General features: G+C 40.5%; 1 protein-coding gene across 7 annotated transcripts in view; it reads right to left on the bottom strand.

The window, feature by feature from the left end:
* The window catches only part of tns1b (tensin 1b), a 167,291-nt gene that overhangs the window by 43,470 nt on the left and 106,617 nt on the right, over positions 1–17,204 (bottom strand). For 5 of the 7 annotated variants that reach the window (XM_030080373.1, XM_030080371.1, XM_030080368.1 and 2 more), the window contains 11 exons: positions 14,949–15,120; positions 14,534–14,584; positions 14,320–14,442; positions 13,091–13,155; positions 11,972–12,055; positions 10,240–10,352; positions 10,103–10,163; positions 8,660–8,735; positions 5,835–5,964; positions 5,377–5,442; positions 4,211–4,336 (listed from right to left, as the gene is read on the bottom strand). In XM_030080373.1, coding sequence (XP_029936233.1) covers positions 4,211–4,336; positions 5,377–5,442; positions 5,835–5,964; positions 8,660–8,735; positions 10,103–10,163; positions 10,240–10,352; positions 11,972–12,055; positions 13,091–13,155; positions 14,320–14,442; positions 14,534–14,584; positions 14,949–15,120 — 1,067 coding nt within the window. The remainder of the gene's footprint in view (positions 1–4,210; positions 4,337–5,376; positions 5,443–5,834; positions 5,965–8,659; positions 8,736–10,102; positions 10,164–10,239; positions 10,353–11,971; positions 12,056–13,090; positions 13,156–14,319; positions 14,443–14,533; positions 14,585–14,948; positions 15,121–17,204) is intronic. The other 2 variants (XM_030080369.1, XM_030080375.1) reach the window with 1 other exon arrangement.

Below are 17,204 nucleotides of genomic sequence, written 5' to 3'. Positions count from 1 at the left end.
AAGATTAATCTCCACAATAGTCTGGAAGCACGCGATGCAGAAATTAATAATCTCAAATTCTCAATTCTCATTAATGAAAAGGACAAGCCAATCGAATGGATTGACCAAAAAGAGAATGCAGAAGCCAGGTTAAAGAAAAAGCCTTCCAGGATGAGGAGATATTTGACTCGATTTTTCTGTGCACCAGCAAGGCAGGAGCCCGAATATGAAGAAAATGAAAGACACAAAATTGTCATCAATGAAAAGCACCAGAAAACCAAAGCGCTTGACCTCCAAAAACAGAATGCAGAGGTAACAGACAAGGTACAGCAACTAACATCAAACGCTGAATATCTGGACAAAGTCTGTAGAGCCAAAGAGGAAAGAATTTCCCTAGAAGAGTTGCAAGCCCGTCCTCGAGAAACAGAGGAGCAGACCTGCAACAACAGGGAAGCAGGAGAACATGAAGGGAGCTGTGGTCAAGAAGCCAGGTTCAAGAAAAAGCCTTCAAGGATGAGGAGATTCTTGACTCGATTTTTCTGTGCACCAGCAAGACAGGAGCCTGAATATGAAGAAAATGAAAGGCCCAAAATTGTCATCAGTAAAAAGGGCAAGACAGTCAAATGGCTTGACCTCCAAGAAGAGAATGCAGAGCTAACAGACAACGTACAGCAACTAGCGCCGAACGCTGAATATCTGGACGAAGTCCGTAGAGCCCCTTTAGCCGAAGAGGAAATATTTTCCCTAGACTAGAGGAGTTGTAAGCCCATCCTGGAGAAACAGACGAGCAGACCTGCTAACACCCCACACCCCACAACACCCCCCTACACCCAACACACCCCACAACCCACCCCTACACCCAACACACCCCACAACCCACCACTACACCCAACACACCCCACAACCCACCCCTACACCCAACACACCCCACAACCCACCCCTACACCCAACACACCCCACAACCCACCACTACACCCAACACACCCCACAACCCACCCCCACACCCAACACATCCCCTACACACATGCCCCCAACACAAATAATAATAAAATAAAATAGCATTAAAAAATAAAAATACACAAAAATAAATAAAACTAAAATACACTAAAAATACACTAAAATAAAAACACACTAAAAAATCTGTTGAGCATATAGACTATTAACATTTGAACCTTTGCAGACTATGAAATATATCTACACAACATATGTACGTATACATGTATGTATATGTGTGTGTGTGTGTGTGTGTGTGTGTGTGTGTGTGTGTGTGTGTGCGTGTGTGTGTGTGTGTGTGCGTGTTTGTGTTTGTGTGTGTGTGTGTGTGTGTGTGTGTGATACTGACAACAGAGCCCATGAAAGTCAGATGTGCCCTTTACCAAAGTATCGCCATCAGATGATAGTGAGCAACATGAGCACACTGGCACCGCTGGCCAGACTGCTTGGGCTGGGATGGACAGAGATAGTTTGCACAGACGGACACACACACACACACACACACACACACACAGCCTCACCTCTTCTGAAACAGAATGAGAGGAGAGTTACACCTGTTCTATTTTGGCAAGGCCTATTTCAAGCGACCGTCGAGTGTGTGGATACACACTTTATGGGCAGTGATAAAAGGTAGTCAGATGACCTTCTAGCTATCTGGAAGACCAAGAAAAGCAGTTGGGGTAAACATAGACATCATGTAGATGACCAATTAACATCCCATTTCCATAAAAAGTCCATGCGTCATTTGGTGAAATGTAAATAAAATCATTCATCGCTCCTAATCGGAATCATCAATGTCCTACCAGGAATTAACTTGTGAAATGTAAAGAGAGTTGAACAGTTTACAGTCTGCACTGCACTCTGTGATAAACATCATAATAAAATGTATTTATATAGCACTTTTCTCAAAACAGACTTTACAAAGTGCTTACGAAGTGCTATATGGTTACAACCTTAAAAACAAGACAATTTCAGTTTAATTGGCCTGCATAATAGCCTGAAAAGATCAATTTTGGGTCATGTAAAAAATTCTGTGAGTGTGAAGAGACTTTGAAAAAAACATGTAGATGACACTGATTATGTAATTGCTCTGAGAACAAGAGCTCAAACTTAATGGAAAGTTATAAAACAAAAAAAAAGATCTGACACTTCAGAAACGAACTTTTATGCCTCTGTAATGCATAACCGTATCTGAAGTAAAAATGTACGAGACAATTCTTTCGGGACATTTTTACAATCAATATCAACTTTTGCGTGGCTACAAAATCATGAGAAAACTTTTTGGAAACAAACACTGACCGTTCTCTCAAGTTCGGTACAACTATCTGGAGGGCAAAACAACAAGCGTGCTGCTATCACTAAGGGCGTAGCGTTCCTTCCTTTTTTGGGTGGTGGTGAAAGTATCACTTTGGTCAGAGAGTGACCGGCGCTCCCTAACAAGAGGGCTCTGTCCAAGCTTGTGGCTGAACCCAGGAATGTCTCGCACTGTGCTTTGGAAACCGACACAGCCAGGTCCCACAGGGCTTTCGGGCTCCCTGCGTTCCGTAGTTTAACCACAAATGAATGTAGTGGGAGCGATGCCTCGCCTCCTCCTCCAACTCACTGAAAGATTATTTACCGTCTGTTTACAAAGCGTTCACAGCTACAGCTAGAACAGCATGAAAACAATGTAATACTAAGAAAAAAAACAAAACTTCCTCAGGAATTTGGAGAAACATCTCGTTCCTCTGTGACGGCCAGACATTTTTCAGATGCTACGATGAAACTTCAACAGGTTTCAAGGTCACATGAGGCTTCTTACAAAAAAAAAAAAAAAAAAAAAAAAGACCATGTTAAAGTTTCAAGTGAAAGAAAATGCAGTCACATGGTTTTTCTGAGACAGCAACAACATAGTCCTGTCAGGGATGAACAACCCTATGAAACCCAATCAAACCAGACTGTATTTAAAAAAAGAAAATGCACAATTGATACTCAAATAATCCATTTTATTTTTAAATTCCTTGAAAGTCTAAAAAAAAATCGAGTTGTGTGTGCAGCTGAGACACGCATCTCTCAACTGTATACACAACGGCCAGCTTGTGCAATCACAGTATTGAATTGTCTTTTCTCATAAAACATTTAAACGGCAGCATGAGCTTCAAGTGTGAACTCAGCTTGACCCTGTTGTGTGGGAGATTAAGGGGGACGAAAGTGTGAAACAGCTTTTTAAACTCCATCAGGACACAGACTGAATCTCTTGTCTGTGTCACGCAGAGAAGACAGAAAGTGCCCTGTTAGAGAGGCCAGCATGGTTGCAGGCTGTTTGTGTGTGAGTGTGATTGTGTGTGTGTGTGTGTGTGTGTGTGAGAGAGAGAGAGATAAAGACAGATTAAAATAGCATTCCAACTTCCTCACAATCACTTTAAGTTGCATCATCACAGTCATATTACATCTGCCGTGAAATTAATTTAAAGCAACATTTCATTTAGGAGTTCATGAGTTTAGCTCCGCTTTCTTAGTCTCACTCAGACAGCCAAAAAAATTAGGACTCTTCACAAGAAATTAGGATTAAGTTGATGATTCACTTTGTGTCACATTCGGGAGTCTCGCCAAAGCCATTTACTGATATTGACAGCTAATAAAAAATGACAGCTCATGAACATCTTGTTAAGGTCTGAGGATTCAAAAGTTGCAAAGAATTTCAGCATTTAATGGGTCACACAGATTGTGTCAATTGTATTAATGTGTTGTGACCTTACTGTAATCAAGTCAAATGGTATAGCACTTTTAATACTTTGAGAATAGAGGTTGTTATAAAATTATTGCTTGAAACCTCAATGGAAGTGAGGCCAAAAGGAGGTTGGCCATAACCTAGACCTGCCATAAGGGCACGAGCTGTTAAGAGCCAGTATAATTAACACCTTGTTAACTTTACAGCACACAAGAGGGCCGGCGAGGGGTGCTCCTGTCGTCATGTGTTTGTGTGTGTGTGTGTACATGACAGCTTGTTTGTTAGAATGTATGGATTTGATGTGTGCATTTTCAATTTCCCTGCATGTGTCCTGCAGAAGTCACTTGGGGCAAAAAGCTCACACCCATACAATCTCCTTGGTCAATCACAACAGAAAAACTCCCATCAGGATGACAAAAATAACCAATATTATATCTAAAATTATAGTTACCATTCCATAGGCACGTAGCCTTCTGTTGGCACATACATGACCATCACCATGGCAGAAAACAATCCAGCTGTACTTACCTTCTGTGGTGTCCTCACATGTGGCCTGGTTGAAGTTTTCATAGGAGTCCCAGCGGATCAGGGGATCTTGGGTATTGTAGTCCACAGAGACACTGGGCCCGTTTTCCAGGTGGCCCATACCTTGACCAAAAATTCAAAGAGTCCAGACAAAAGGTGAATGTCTTTAAATCATGACACACTTTCCGAACCCACACTAATAACGAGACACAATGTGTCAAGGACCAGTGGCCAACTGGAGTCTGAGTGTGTCTACATCAGCTAGTCATCATTTACATCAACATTTAAAGGAATACTCCAACCTTTTGGGCAAAAGAGACCCTTTTTCTGACTTACCCAGACTGAGAAAAAAAAAAAAAAAAAAAAAAACACCAAGAGTTATTTCAGGAGACATTAGATGCTGGAATGTGATCCAGGCACCGCTAAGGGTATAGGTAGATCTGGCAAAAAATAACTTCTCCTAAAACAACTCTCTCTCTCTCTTTTTAAATTCCAAGAGATGTATTTTAAATACCCATGATATATTGTGTAAACAAGACTGCTAAGCCAACAAAAAATGCTACCCATAGGAACCAAGCCACTGAACATACATAAGTTGGAAAAGGGCCCCAAACGTTGGAGTATTACTAGTAGTTAATGGTTAAACCTCACCCTTGATAGAACTTGATAAGTCGTTGACTTGTAGTTAAACAAGCAGAATCAGAATCAGTGATGTGTGAACCAGCCAGTTATCACACTGAGTTGTAGGCCATGCAAACCAAATCTGCTCTATGAAGAAGACTGTAATTAATACTGAGTCTGAGCTTCTCATAATATTTCACCTCATATTCATTGTCATTACATTCCTTTATAATAGATCTGAGTCAAAAGTGCATATGTTAAATTAATCAGATTTGCTTTGTTGTGTGTTTCAGGCCTCCTCACTTGGGTAATCGTGTTAAAAGTAATTGTGCAGGGTTGGAGCAAGTGTTGTGCACAATTTGCTAGGCTTGATTCATTAGCTTGTAAAAGACCACAACAAAGTGCGTGGATTTGACAAACACAATTCACATCTTGAGTGGTCTGCCATGTGTATCTTTAGACTGTGCACCAGAATTATAAAAGTGATAAAAAAAAGTAAACTGTCTAGAAAATGACAGTTTACTCATAAAACTCTACACAATTCTTACCATGTATTTTCTCTGGTCCAAAGGAGAAAACAAACTCCACTTTCCCATATTCTGGAAATCTGTCATCTGTGTATGGGAAATTAAAAAAAAAAAAAAAAAAAACAGCTCAGTCCTCTATTTATCGCAAGACAATAATAATAATAATAATAATAATAATAATAATAATAATATTGATCCTTAAGGGGAAATTGGGCCATTGTCAGATAAAGGAATCTGATATACACAGTATCAACACAGTATCAAAAAATATAGAATATTAAAGATACAATATCCTCAACATGACTATAAATAATTCTTTCTGTATTTTATATGCAGTTTACAGATTTACAAATTTGTTTAGAATTTGCAATGTGCATAACTTGTTATTCACACCAGGTTTACAGGGCCAGTGTACAAATTTGCACCTGATGTATACAGATTATAAATTCAGTCGCTGCAGACATTCTGAAAACTCTCACCTTTGAACGTCTCATCAAGCTCCTCTTTTCCAAAAACAACCCCCAGGTCGTGAACAGCGCAGGTGTGGAATTGCACCCGGAATATCACATCTCGGGAGGGGCTACGGTGACGCTTGTGGTAGCACTTGAGCTAGAGGATGATAACCACTGGGTGAGACTCAACCAATTATAGTAGCAGCAATTCAGGATTCAGAGGTGTGCACTGTCCAAGCTGAAAATAACAGTTTCTCCTTGAGATGTGACTTCTTAATAAGATTTGTGCCTACTGGTGGGAGCAAAAGTGTAACATTTTCAGGAAAGGTAGACTGCAATGTCAAATCATTTCCCCAGCTTAACTCGTATCTGTTGTATGTTTGCACACTCAGGGTATCAAGTGGCACAATATGAAATGATCTTGGTGAAACATGGGCCAGAAACATGCCACCTTGATTCATAGGCAGTCCTTTCACTGCATTGGCTCAGCGCTAGAGAAAGCATTTAAGATTCTTTATATATAGCCCTGTAAATGTAGGGCCTGACTCTCTGCACACAAGCATTATTATCCAAACTGTTTCTATCAACACAAGGGCTTTAAAAAGCACCACTAAACCCTCATAAAGGAAAACCTTCACTCTCCCCCCTGCTGCTCCATGATGGGCTGCCTGGACCATTTTTTTTACAAGGACCTCACATTTACAGGTACTAAAGGAATATACATTTACCTTCCACCCAAGCAACACATTGCTCACAAACTGTGGCTGCCAGGAATAAGAATGTGACTTAAGCTCAAAAACATCCCACTCCATTTCAAAAGCAGCAAGCCTCATGTACCTGAATGACACGATCTTCCTTCTTCTATGGTTTGTTGCAAGGTCAGAAAATAAAAGCTGGTGGAATCACTGCTGAACTGAGGCTTGGGTCAAATAGCGTTTGCTTTTTATGGTTTGCTTTGAGCTATAAAAATGGAGTCTACCACACAGGATAACATAGGAAACAATAGATGGCACCAAGAAAGTGAAGTTGGTATCCTTTTCTCTGACTGACAAATTACCCAGCACTATGTGAGCTGCTCTGGTGCAATAAACCGCACCCACCTGCTACCAAGTACAGGTAAAAACTACAGATAATAATGATTTGGAAACACATTTTTGATTCCATTTCTTGACCCAAGTCTGATTGACTTGCCTTTCACAAATACAGCAGCAGCTATTTGCGGGGGAGGAAGAGACCAGGATATCTTGGATTGACAAATCCAAACAAACAAGTCCGGGGATGAGGAAGAGAGGAAAGCTCAGTAAAATGTCCAGTGGCTTAGTGTGGCTTTCTGGGATAGTGTATACCTCCCACTGAGGGGTCTGTTTCATGAGCAAAAACAATGCTCATGAGCCAAGAACAAAAAATAGAAGAATGAAAACATACAATTTAGGCTTATATCTTGCCTTTCGAGCCCCAAAACACTCCCCGCCAATATTAGCAAAACATCAGAAACAGTCACCAGTTTCAAACATAGACCCAAAACTCGCCTCTTTCACTCAACCTTCCCTTGCCCCTTCAACTCATTAGTCCATAGATTTATTATATAGATCAGTTTGCTTTACTTGTTTCTGCTTAAAATACGTAACATATCTGTCAACGATAAATATCTGTCTTTAATTCAGCATGAAAGTAATGTATTTTTGGCAGACATATAATCCGCATAAGCATATAACTGTATATAATACAAAGCATATCAATGCAGAAGCACGGTCAGTGATGACTAAGATCTCTTCCTTTTGCCATTTTGTGTTATCTCAGTGATAACAAGCATCAGCAGCCAGACTCTCGGTCAGCTGATGCATTCAGCAGAATCCATTAGCCCTCTCTTACATAAAGGATGAGATATGAGCTCAGCTTTGGGGGCCAAAACGGAACGTCCTCAAGCATAAGTGCTGCTTTGAAACTCTCCGTGCTGAAATTATGAGCCCTAAGGACGCAACGAGGATAACATTGTGGTCTGAATGACACAGCATAAGCGGAGGCTTTGCTGATGCGCGCAGTTCTTCTGCTTGAGGTGGGTGCCAAAATAATCGGACAGAAAGCGGAGGTGCTCACTTCTTGGCTGAGGCTTATGTTCCGATACTTCTCTATTCATTTAAGATGTGCTAATGGAACAAGTATGTCTTTATTTCATTAAAAAAACACCAACCCCCATTCACCCCTAAAGAAGTGAAAAGATCTCTTAAAAGTATTAAAATAGCTGTTTGACATTGCTTGCCTTTCAACAATTCTGTCACATTTAAATACTACCTTGTACATCCCAAACGCTCCTGGAGAGGAAGTACACTCAGCTGCCATTTTGACATAATATTTTACAGCTAACATATTGTGTGCTAATGAGGGTCTTTAAACCCAAGTATAGGACTCATGCCAACTGTCTTCCCCCCAGTTTTTATAGCCCTATTTACTCTGTGAATGAAGACTATAAACTGATACAGGACGGGCATTCCTGTACATGGACCCACAGTGGGTTGGTTAAAGCCAACAGGATTCCCTCACTACTAGTTAACAACACAGGTTAACTTATGCCCTGTATATTTCTAACAGTATTTTCACTGGAGTTACATGCTACTGTGTTAATAATCAACTACTGCCCACTAAATTTCTATTTTTATGTTTCTGAAAGGCCTCAAATTGAAAAATCTCCCCAGTGATCTAACAAAAAACATACTCCAACTTTTAGGAGGATCTAACTAATAGGAAATTCTTGGTAAGTTAGGAAAAATTTAATTAAAATTGTAATAAAACACATAGCAAAGCTCATTCTTCATGCTATCCTTATTGGAGTACCATCAGTGGACCATGCTTACCAAGATGTCTCCTTTCAGGAGAAGACCAGGCTCAATGGTGATGCAGATGCTTGTCTGGCTGTCACCTTGGACATTGCTGCAAAGAAAATCAACAAAGTTTTAGATAACAGTCCTCCCCTGATCATAATTGTGTTGAACACTGAAACAGTATCATAAAAAAAACGCCAAAATAAGATACCGCTCGGTTGTATCAGTTTCAACCCCCCCAAAAACCATGCACCCGCTTTTTGATGTTGCTTTTCTAGGCACAGCCATTCACTTATGATCAGTGGGTTAAATGATCATCTGTTAACAATCCCTCAGTGGCTTTAACAGTGGTCATAACAAAGCCTAACTCTGGATTGAAGAGGGCTTATTTGGGGGGTATTAGTGTCTACATGATTGTCTAACTGGGAGAGTAGGATCAAAAGATGGAGGGTGCTAATAGGGGGCACATGAGGAAAAGAGCGAAGGAATGCAGTTTGGGGCCTTAAGGGGTTCATAGTCTGGAAATATATGTGCACTGATGTTTCACATGTCCAGTTATTGTGCATGCCGTTAAGTAAATGCGTATGGGATGGACATATACTATACACTCATGACCTAGCATCGCCATATCATGTGAAAACATCAGAACACCAGCAAGACAGCATTCTTGACAAATCTCTGCTGCTCAGAGCAGATTTCTTTGGTAAGTGTCCATATCTCTTTGAACTGACAGCCATGCTGAAAAAACACATGTACACAGGATAAAAAATAATTAAAGACATCATTTTTTGTAACAACAATTTTCTTGATTCTTGGGAAAACATTTTGCATACTTGTCCTTCAGGATCAAATTCTGCATTACATGTCCAAGATGTCTACTTGAGACCAAAATTGGAAAAAATGTGACTCCTTATAATGTTTGCAGTTCACACTGTGATAAAAAACAAAATCAGATGTGTCACATGTGAGGGGAAACAAACTGTGACTTGTTATTCTCTCAGCTGCAGTGTGGATGCAGCCGAGCACCCATCTGAGGGCACTGCTGCTCTCCTCTCCAAGCCTCTCCTCCAACCCCTCTTTTCTTCCTAAAACAAAGCCAGAAAGCCAGACAATCTATTGTTTCCTGTCTGGTCCTGGGAAACTGTGGCAGTCCTGTGGCAGAAAAACCCCGGGGCATCCACACAGATGCCTGCCTGCCTGCCCGTTTGGCTCTCCTGTCCCAAATAACACTAGAGCTGATTGCAGGATCTAAAGCAGGGAAACAAGAGCTGCAGCTGTGGAGGTTAGCTAAATAAAATAATGTGTGGCAAGCGCACAGTGTAAACTGGCAAGAGGGATGATGTGTGTGTATTTTTGGGGGGCCGGGGAGTTGGGGGAGAGGTTATAAAGGAAAATCAGGGTTTTTATTATTGAGCCATTAAGAGCTCACTATCCCTGGAATCTTGTAAAAGCGTTTGACTGTGTTTTAAGACTTACTAGATCCCAGATGTGTAGACGGGCTGCATGGCCTGGTAGATTTTGAGAAAAGGACGGCAACCTGGAAAATGATCAAATGAAGATGATTAGATACAGAAAATGTGGGTGTGTGATGTGCATGAGCAAATGATGGTTACCTCCTTTGGACTCAAAGTTGGGGATGCCGTGCATGATGACGTGGTGAAGGAACAGAGGCTTGTTGTTGATCTTGATGTGTCCCGAGAGCAAACCGCTGAAATACTGCACATACCTGAGAGAGGCAGAGGGAGAGAAGAGGTCACATCAGATTGTGAGAGGATTCTTACTGTTTTACAACAAAGGGATGAAGGTCTTCTGTGTACATTACAATAAAGAGACACAAGCTCAGGCTGTGACCTCTAGAAAGAAGAGCGGTGGCTGGCGCCTCGTCTGCCACACTGAAACAGCCAAGCTTTAGATGAAAACATTTTGTTATTATTATTAGGCCATGTGTTTTGTTGACAATACAGCAGATAAACATAACAGCTGGCACAGCAATGTTTTTACTTAATCTGCTGTCTTGGCACTGTCATCGTGTCCCTTGCACAACTTGGCCTGCAATATTAGTAGTGCAGAGTATTACGGTGCATTAATTCATGTATTCAAATGACTTTTTATAGTAACTAGTTAATTACTTCAGGCACCAGTTTTTTGTATCTTGAAATGTCTTATTAGTTAGTATTTACTTAACTTAACACTTTGCTGGTGTTATTAGTCTTATTTCTCTCTCATATTGGCATATTTTTGTAACTGTAGTTGGAAAAAGTGTTAACCTTGATGCTTCCTGTGCAGACAACAAGCTGCTGATATATTAAAAAAAAAAAAGTGTAATCTAATTATGCATTGAACAAGAACAAGAGGTGACTTTTTTTTTTTTTTTTTTGAAATGGAGCAATAGTCCTGCATTGCATATTAACACACACATAGCAGCACAAGCCATGTTTTTGTGTGTGTAATTTAGTACTTTTGTGTGTAATACAAAAGTACTAAATTCATTTGAGGAAAGGTTTATTTATAATGTAAATAGTTACTTTTTCAGGTACGAATAAGCAACACAACACTGATGATACATTTGAACTTCAATCGCTGATCTTAATCAGCTGTTGGCCACAAAAACCATCAGATAAATGGTGAAATCTAAAAGTGGATGTAAAATGTGGCTTGCAAGTAAAGACTGGTCTGTCAATATGTTTGCATTAGCCACCACAGTCTTTTTTCTGCCAGTGGCTTAACAGTGCCAACTACAGTGGGCAATCTGTCTTTGTCATAGTGGCAAGCACTTTCTAGGTCGAAGGACACTCCTCAAGGTAGCAACTGGCTCTTTGTTTTAGTTGTATAAACACAACACAACAATTAAAATAAGTTAATGCAAATATTTCCTAATGACATGATTAGTAATATCCTAGTCAACCGATTTCTTAGTAGACCTGAATCAAAGCAGCAGCTAGAAATCCTTCTTATGACTTATTTTGTAGTGAACTGGAGCACCACATGATTGGAGTTTACCATAATAGGACAATTTAAATAGTGTCAAATAGGATATGAATTAAGTCCATTTGATATTTAAACCAGGACAAATAAACTTTTAAAAAAAACAGTACTATTTTATGTCAGTCTGGTTCCTATGTTGTTCCTTCACTTGCTCTTTACCGCTGTAAGTTTCTTGAGATCAGGGGCTTTATATGCACTCAGTTCTTCCGATTATTGTGAGTTGCTCTAGACAGGAGTCTCCAGCAAATGCCCTTATTGTAAATGTAGAGTTAGAGTTCTTGTGAGGGCTGAGATGTAATATGAGAGAGTTCAGTCTGAAGTCAAACTCATCCTTTAAACAGGAAGTGAGGGATGACTGACCTTTTCTGTGATGGCTGCCCCACAGGAAGTACTTTGTCTTCATAAAAGCGCTTCATGGCAAACCTGTCCAGGGCCTGGTCAGCACTGCAGTCAACAGGAATATATGGTTAGCATGCGTACTGATTTTTTCCTATTCACTGCACATTTAATCCCACTCTTGTACTTATATATGGAACCTAATAATAGTCAATAGTCAACAACGATCATTAGAAGACACATTAAAACAAATAATGCTCTTTTCTTCATGCCATGTCAGCCATACTGAATGTATCCTGTACATACTACTTGGGATGTTTGATAAATAATGTGACATCTGTATTCATGAATGTTTTACTATTGTTTCATGTTTCAAGCATTTCTGCTGAAGTTCAACAAGTTTTCTGAGCTACTACGCCCACAATAAGTTTTTAATTGAATGATGGCATGATGAGCCGTCAGAGAAAGCCGGCGACTTCCCAGGGAATAGACAGTGTTAAACGTTTCCATGGCCAACAGGCATGCTATCAGAAAGAACAGGCAGAGTGAACTCATGTGACTCAGGCGGGTCCTCTGTTTGTTAAACGGTTTACATCTCCACAGAGAAAAAAATGCCCATCTATTTTGGCATCACTGACAACAAATCTAATAAAGCAAAGCAAAATGACAATCCATCACTGTTATGCTAAAGAAAAGGTATAATTCTAAGTCGTAATTTGAGTCTTAAGACACACCATCTATTTTTTTAGCCTTACAGTATCCGTTCCTTTGAATGGACTCATTACTTTGTGCTCAGAATTATTTTATCAAAAACTTTTCGTCAGACTCTTCTTGTTGTTTTTCAGTCTTGTGCTCCCCTCCCCTCCTCCTCCTGTTGCTCATCTCTCCGTCTCGTCTTTGGATGTGGGCTGCAGTCTTGTGATGAGCAACATGGGCTTATCTTGTCTTGCCCCTCATCTCTACCCCTCATTTCGTCTCATTCTGTCTGTTTTTTTTTCTCCAAGTCTATCCTTCTATCTCTAGAAAAATATTCCTTCAACACGACATTGAGAAGTACTGATAAGTCTCATGACTTTCTATCTTCTCTCACGGTTTACTGTGATTCAGCCCTCCATTACTGTAGTGGAGAGTATACACACCTACCTGGCAGATATGTTGCTGTAATGCATGTATGCTGCCACCACCACTCCGGTTCGGCCACGGTTGCCCTGAAAAGAGATCAGCCAGTTGCAATAAACCACATGAAACAGATTTTGCCTAGCAGCCACACAGAATTGTGTTAAGGACAAAGATTTATTTATTATTTATTTGTATTTTTATGCTTTGGATATTGGATATGTATTTAAGAGGGTTACTAAATCTGTAGAAGAGGGTAAATATTTGCTGCTAATTGGTATCTACTGCATAATATTGCTATTATGTTGCTGTGTCTTCATTATGGTATTAATGTGAAGCTGAACAAGCTACAGTCCATTAACATGCTGATGTGTCACTAAAGCAACTGAATCTTGAATTACACTGATTTGACATATCTATCCATTTTTGAAACAAGCAGCACCGTGGAGAATGAGCGTGTTCCACATAACAAAAAATCTTGGTCTCTTAAACAGCACGGAGCCCACTGGAAATGATTTGTTGATATGTGGAAACCCAACACGGACTACTTCCTTAGTGACCACCACAACTTCCAGCCCCACGCTCTCATCACCGGCATTGCTCAACTCAGAGAAAAATAACACCAGTTATCATAGCAACCACTTTGTTTACAGCCTCCCTGTGGGAACATCTTGGAGTGAAGCAGAGGGGGTTTAAGAGCCTAGGGTTAATGCTTGTGTTGCAAAACACAATTAAGGACACAGTTGGGTTAATGGAAAAAATGATTTTGTATTACCTTTGGGAATTTGGTCTTGCTGTAGTGTCTGGACATACAGTTTACAGTCTGTTTTGGTGTTCTTAGGTATCAGATAAGTGCGGCTCACCACAAGAGTGCAATGTGCTGCAACTAAGTTTGGGCAATGATAGCAAAGTATTTGTCAACTGAGAGTGTAAACACACACCAAACACACAGAGTGTGTGTGTGGTGTGTTTCTCTCGTCTCTAATTAGTGTTTTTCAAACCTTCATCCAATGCAACCTAAGCCAAACAAACCCACCCATAAATGCACCTTGGCCAAAAATTAGTGTTACTCTCTGATGAATAGCTCGAGTCGATTACCATTACAAACATTACACATAGACAAAGCAGCTGCAGCCTCAGGGGAGGGAGGGTCCTTAAAAGAGCCTGAGAGCACCATCTACTGTCCGGAGATGCTTCCTCCATTTTTGATATTTGTATGCTGGTAAAGAGAAAACAGTTTCATCCTTTGGGCTCACCTTGTTGTGTATGACCACCACATTGTGACTGTCTGCACTTAGCCAGGTGTCCATGGCCTTGCAGATGCTGCAGATTTTATCCAGGGCCGGAGCGTGATGGTCAGGCCAGCCAAAGTCCAACACCTGTGAGAGAAAGACAGCAGAATATCTTTTTTGTTTACACTGCATTTTTCAGGGGATTTTTTTTTATAGTTGATCATGCAACCAGGCTTACCTTTGGATTGAGCTGGTTGATGTCATAACGCTTCTCACTGAGGTTGAAGAGCTGGGGAAGAAGCCAGTCAACAATATCAATGTTTTGATCTTAATGCATTCCCAAATCCAAAATCAGCTGGTTTGAGGATTGGAGCATTTCTGACTATTGTAATTTTTGGTCCTCATAAAAACATATCATATCCTATAGTGTGAATAGTTTCAGTAATAACTTATTATTCATCTTATCTTGAAGATCGGGTGCAAATATTTGCTTTTACCTCTGACGTCTGAAGGATGGTTCACATACAGTGGGATAGTGGCACAGAATATATCTAAGCAGACATTAAATCTCAATTCAAACATTTCGCTTATCATAGGTACTTAGAGTGTGCTTGCTCTACTGTCATCAGCATCTTTCAAAGGGAAATCTTTACCAGGTAGTTGTGGCCATGCTTGGAGCGCAGCATGGAGGCCACCTCCCGCAGGTTGGCAGCGTAGCTCTGCTCTTCCACACTGCTGGGGAAGGAGACGGAGATGATCCTCTCTGTGATGTAGACCAGGTCCACCTCGTAGCTTTCGTCCAGGGCCTGCAGCAGGCTCATGCTCCTGTGACACAGGTGGTAAGAGAGATGTTTACTCTGGGTTTCAGTGACAATTATGATTACACTAGACAGTTTTGCATGGTGGAGGCCCCAAATGCCAGTGAAGGGTAACTGTGTGAAATGTACTGAAGCTTTCTAGCAGAGTTTCAGGAGCAGGACCACACCTCAACTGCACCTCTTCCAGCACCCCTATAAACGGCTGATCTGTTAAAAATATTTAATGTTGATGAGTCCAGCTTTCTTTGAACAGAGTACTTTGTCAACTGTTCCAAAGGTTGCATTTCACTCTTAGCCTTCAGTCACATCCTGTGCAAGGAGATTTCCTACCAGTGAATTTAACTTGCTCAGCTGAGTGACTGTACATTTGCCCTGAATACTGATTTGCAAAATAACGATTGACATAGCAAGCCACCAATCCGTACTTAATATCCGCCTCTGGGTACTTCTACCAACAGACATCCAACAGAGCGTCCAACATCACACCACGAGGACTGAAGTAAGCTTTTGTTGCAGCAGTTTGGCACATGACACAAACATAAGATGCCAAAAAGGTGTTGTTGTGGAACAACTGAAGTAGGAAGTAACATCTGTGTTATGGTGACCATCTTGAAATTTTGTCAGACATAGCAACAGTAACTAAGGTGGGGTGGGAGTTAACAGAAATGTTGCAAACTGTCAACTATTGAGGGGATGGGATTCTCTTCTCTGCTGTAGATCCAGGCTAAGATGGGTTTACTTAAACATCTCTATGTTCCCTGGTACAGCTTTAAAGGGTTTCTACAGTAGGCGATTTTTTCATCAGCCCTGGACACTACTATTTTTTCAAATTAGACAATTCTCTAATCTAGAAACCAAGAGATTCTCTACAGCCGGGAAAACCCAACCTGCTTGGCACAGATGACATCAATGTCACACAATTCTTACCAGTTCTTCAATATGGAAACACTGATTTCATTACATATTACATCTAAAATCATTTAATTAACTGCTTACAGATGTCACAGGACAAATTATCTGGTTATATTTGACTGTTTTTGACTACGGTGGCACGCCACAATCATCTCTTTCTTCTCAAGGTAGAGGGGTTGTAATGAAGGAACATGCAGACCAACTGTAGCTCAACAGAGTGAAAAAGATACTGTCTGAAACCAGTGTTAAAGATGTCTTTCATGCAGACAAAGACTAGAGCCAGAGACAATTTAGAAGTGAAACGGCTTCCTGTGTTGTGTCACATGGGTTCAACACTGCTGTCCCCAACCTACCCTTAGAGGGCAAGCACCAGGTCCTGAATTTGTTCAATTCCAGTGGAAGGAGGTGTATCTGAGTACAAATCATGACTGATTCTTATGTCTCATGATCATTGGAGTGAAAATTGGACTTTCACAAGCCACAAATCTTCTCAACATGACATTAAACTGGTATTTTTCAGATAGGACAAACAACAAATAGGGAGAGAAGAGACTATCTGTTGGTTCTCCGTGCTGCTGAGACACTGCTAGGCAGAGAAAAAGCCGACCACACACACTTAGGAAACAGTGACTTCAGTTTTCATACCATTGGCACCAATGATAATGCATCATCTTCCTTTATTCAAGTATCTTTACTGTGGCATTTTCTCAGCATGGGTCCACTTCCCAGTGTCAAATTATGAGATCCTATTCTTCACAGAATTAAAGGCTGCTGTTCTCGAGGAAGCCAAAGGGTGCCTTTGATCTGGATAAAGAATTGTTTTTACAGATGTCCCAGAAATACTGTTGAACTTCAGCTCAATCCCCATCAGAAAAATCAAGATTTGCAAAACTCAAAACTCAAACAGTCTGGTAACTAAATGGCTGACAGACACTAGAGTATTGACATAGTTGTACCATATTACTTTAAAGAAAGAACCACCTGCAGGGAATGAAAGACAAATGCATGAAAAGTGGCTTTTATAATGAATGAGCTGTTTACCAGAGAAGTGAGCTGAACTGACCTTTTCTGCTTTGTTATATTAGTTACCCATGGTACAAATGACCACTTTAGGAACAAAATCTCCATGCCCTCTTTTGGCATGGGGCAACTGTGAATAAAATGGGCTCTAGTCTTTAC

The sequence above is a fragment of the Myripristis murdjan genome, chromosome 21 (genome assembly GCF_902150065.1).
Source record: "Myripristis murdjan chromosome 21, fMyrMur1.1, whole genome shotgun sequence".
NCBI classification, from domain to species: Eukaryota; Metazoa; Chordata; class Actinopteri; order Holocentriformes; family Holocentridae; genus Myripristis; species Myripristis murdjan.
The sequence above is the reverse complement of the archived record's forward strand: the minus strand, read 5'-3'. Positions and strand labels throughout refer to the sequence as shown.